Raw genomic sequence first — 4,124 nt, forward strand, 5'->3', positions numbered from 1 at the left:
ATGGGCGCGCCCATCAGATAGCTCCAGGCCACCACGAGCTTTCCCTTTCCAATCAAACAACAAACATAGGGCACCCCCCGGGACATGCATGCACCTGGGGCAAAGGTGCAGGTAGAGAGAGAGATCATCGGTCTCGGCACACAACACGTCACGTCTCGCGGACTGCACAAACGCATCAGAGAAGCTAAAGGAGAAAAAGAAGCTGCAGATGGGGAAATATCTCCATTGGTTGTGGTTAATTGACATTTGACAGATATGATGATGGATAATTTCAAATGTTTCTTCTTCTTCTTGTGTGTCAGTTGGTCTAGCCTTCTAGGGCTATGCTTCATTAGTGTACACTTGGGATGAAAAGATTTACAGCAAAGCAAGCAAGAACATGGGCGAATAAATTAACAAAAAAAACCAAGTGAGATTAGTAGATAGGATCAACAAGGGACTAAGCTAGCTACCACCTGAATTATGATGCATGGGAGCAAAAAAGACACTAGCTAGAGAAGATCGAGCTAATAGTGCTAACTCTATACTAGTGCCAGCTCTATGCATTGCTTCTTGAACGCCGCCGCTTGTGGAGGCGTCGTCGCCGCCAAGTCCCTGGCTCTCTTGCACCCGGCCATCTGTTCGACCGGCGCCGGCGCCGTGAGCAGGTCCACGCCGAAGAGCCTGACGGCCTTCACCGGCGACGGCGCTGGCTGATCAGCGGGCGACGCGAGGGCGGCGCCGGTCGACCGTACTAACTTGCAGTCGATGAAGAGCTTGCCGTCGTCGCCGGCACTGGCGGCGGAGCGGTAGAAGCCGACGACGTCGCCGGCGTGGAGACCCTTCTCCTTGACGAAGCGGCTCCAGCCCTTGGTTAGCACGTAGCTCTGGCTGCTGTTCCAGTACGAGTACCGGAACCGCCACACCTTGCCGGCGGCGTCCTCGAAGTTGAGGAGGACACCCTTGCTCTCGCCGCCGGCGGACGGGAGCTGTAGCGGGAAGTGCTTCTCGGCGTGCTGCTTCGGTATGACGAGCCTGTTCAGCTTGCCCACGTCGCTCGGGGTGACCGTCTTGTCGAACAGGTGGTCGCGCGCCGCGGCGGGCGCGAAGGGGGAGCGGGGCGACGAGAGGTGGCCGTTGGAGAGGGAGGCGGTGGTGGTCGCGGCCGACGGCGTGGAGGCGGCGAAGGTGCGCTTGCTCTGCGCGAGCTCGTCGAAGTAGGTGTGCTTGCGGAGCATGTCGACGACCTCGGCCTTGGAGCGCGTGGCGAGGAAGCGAAGCTCGGCGGCGGCGTCCGGGTCGGCCTCGGCGAGCGGGCGGAAGTTGGTGACGGCGTCGCGGCCGCGGAAGCGCTGCGCGGCGACGTCGTAGGCGCGCGCGGCGTCGTCCTCCCCGGCGAACGTGCCGAGCCACACCCGCTGGTGCCGCTCGTAGATCTGCGCGCCCCACCTCCCGTTGGGCTGCGGCACGACGCCCTTGAACTTGGACGACGGCAGCTTCCCTCCCGCACCGCCGGCACCGCCGCCGCCGCCGCCGCACACACGTCCCCCGGACCCGGAGTCCGCCTCCGCGCCAGGCTCGGCCGCGTCCACCACCGCGCTCGCCCCGCTCCCCATGCGCTCCAGCGGCGCCGTCTCCGCCGCCGCGGCGGCCAACGCCCTCAGCTTGTCCGTGGACGAGCCGCCGCTGTTGGTATCATCCACCAGGCAGCTGGAGCTGTCCATTTCAGTAGACCTCACACACTAGCACACTCCTACTCTCCTCTACCCCAGTACGGACGGATGCAACTCAACTCGACTCGAACTATCTCTTGCTTCCTTCTGTTGGCGATGCTATAGGCGGCAAGCGTAGGATAAGTAGGAGAGGAGGGAGACGAAGGGGGAGGAGGGATATATAGGAGCGGTGGGTGGGGGGTGTGGGTGGGTGGTTTGGCTTGCGATAGATGCCGGAATGTGTTTGTGTATGGGGGCAATGGGGGCTACCATACTGCGCCCCCTATACGGCTATACCATGTCCGCGTGGAGGGAAGGAGGAGGAAGCTGATGGTTTGCTATACTACTTTTGTTCTGGTGTGTGTGTGTGTGTGTTTTTTATCTTTTCCTCTTTTCGGTGGCTGGAACCGTATAAAAAATGCCCTGCTGTTGTGTTGGACTTTGGATAGAACGACGTCACGGCACAGGGGAGATGAGGGAGGGAGTGGCAAGTGTTGGTTTGTGGGGGCAGTCAGCTCAGCCCATGGATACCGCGGGATGGCTTCATCGAGAGCTGGTAGCTGGATAAAGATGGAGGATAGATTGTTCTTGTTGCTCTGGTGATGTGAGCTGGCTTGGCCTGGAAAATGTGCCCTTGGGGGCAGCTCGCCATGTCACACTTGGCCCCTTTCTGTGTTCTTTTTTCTTCTTCTTTTTATTGGGTTTGCTTTGGCAGTTGCTTTGATCAAAGCAATGGCTGCATTAGTGTTGCTTAAATATCCATGGTTTATTCTGTTCGGGTGGATATATATTGCGTGTGATGACCTGTGCATTGTGGAGTGTTCTGTTGTGCCATGCATGGACTAGTATGCGTCTTTTCTGGAAATTTTGGAGGAATCAGGTGGGATATTGCGTCAACAGGGGAATTCTTTGGTCCTAGTGAGTGTGATAGAAACAAGGAACTGGAAAGTGGAAACACCATGTAAAAGTATACTGGGACATGTTTTGTACCATATGACAGAAAGAAAAGTATAGCTTTATTACATGATGCCAAAAGAACTGAGGCACAAATTTAGCGTGGAAAAACTTTTGGAAAGTAAAAACCATGAACACAAATATACAATTAATTGAAATCAGTTATGCGTATGGTGACCAAGGTAGCAATGGTGTATGTAGTAATAAATCATGAAAAAGATGATGCCCTAGTGCTATCTTTGGTTTCAAATATACTTTGTCCCCATATATATAAAGATTATATTATGCAAAAAACCTTCATATAGTTAGATTTTTAAAAATATAAATAGGCCCACATCTAGATAAGTGCAAGGTAAAGAGATGGCATAGGCCTCCAAAAACTAGGGCCCCTAAAATTTGTGTTTCAATCAATGCTAATATAACATTAAAGGGTTCTGATCCATTATTTCAAGTTCCACTCTTTCTCCTTCACTCAGAGCCCCATCAGTTAGCCTAATACGCCAAAGCAAAAGTCAAGATTTGAATTTTGAACTTCATTTTAAAGTTGATTTTAAGATATTTTCAACGTAATTTATTTTTAGTATTGTCTTTTAATTTGCTGCAAATAAAGATGTTTTGGTTTATTATGAAATATGAGCAACTAATGAGGCTCTCATTCGGTTGGAAAATGTCTTACTTTCCTTAGCTCCGACTTTGATGATATCATCTCAAAATTGTATCCATAATGGTAATATAAACGTGCGTTGCCAGCACTGGAGATTTTATTTTTCCACTTGTAAATAAAACTAAAATGTTCATCATGATGCAGTTCTTGGTTCACGCACTTGGTCAGAGCGCCATCGCCATTATCTGAGCGTCCAGCCATTGTTGTACGTCCGTGCACGATTCCTACATGCATCTTCAGTAGCAGTGCATAATATAGCTAGAGAGAGAAGCACGTTAGATTTGATTGCTAACTCTGCTGTTATGGATATAACCACAAACGACAACAACGCGGACTCAACAAAGAGCAATGGGGATGGAGCTCCTCTATGTTATCTTGATACGGGGATATGGATACGCGATACGGAGATACGAGGATACGGCATTTCCTAGAAAACACTGATACGGGGATACGTTTATATATATTTAAAAAATAAAAAATATAGAAAGAAAACATAAATAACTGCAAGAGTATAAATAGAGAAAAAAGAGATAGCATTACAGGGCATGAACTAGTCAGGATATCAAGTTCAACTGTCAATAGGTAAATAAGTTTAATTGGTGTTTGTATCATTGATAGTGCCATATCATCGAACAGGTCCAATGCACCAAAAATCTTTTAGCACTCTGACAGGAGATCAGGCCCATCAGGTAGCTCTCCCATAGATAATGTGCTATACGTAGGAGTTCTAGTCTTCTAGAGAAGCAGTTGAGCCCGTCGTCGGAGGCTGGGGTTGACAGTCGGCAGCCCGACGAAGGAGTTGCTGCGCCCTGGAG

General features: G+C 50.6%; 1 protein-coding gene across 1 annotated transcript; it reads right to left on the reverse strand.

Moving 5' to 3' along the window:
* Nucleotides 1-259: 259 nt before the first annotated feature.
* On the reverse strand, nucleotides 260-1,837 carry LOC4325650 (AP2/ERF and B3 domain-containing protein Os01g0693400-like). The gene has a single exon (NM_001401469.1). It carries the CDS (start codon nucleotides 1,701-1,703, stop codon nucleotides 522-524), a length of 1,182 nt encoding a protein of 393 aa, NP_001388398.1. The 5' UTR covers nucleotides 1,704-1,837; the 3' UTR covers nucleotides 260-521.
* Nucleotides 1,838-4,124: the final 2,287 nt, after the last annotated feature.

Source organism: Oryza sativa, chromosome 1, assembly GCF_034140825.1.
Source record: "Oryza sativa Japonica Group chromosome 1, ASM3414082v1".
Classification (NCBI taxonomy): Eukaryota; Viridiplantae; Streptophyta; class Magnoliopsida; order Poales; family Poaceae; genus Oryza; species Oryza sativa.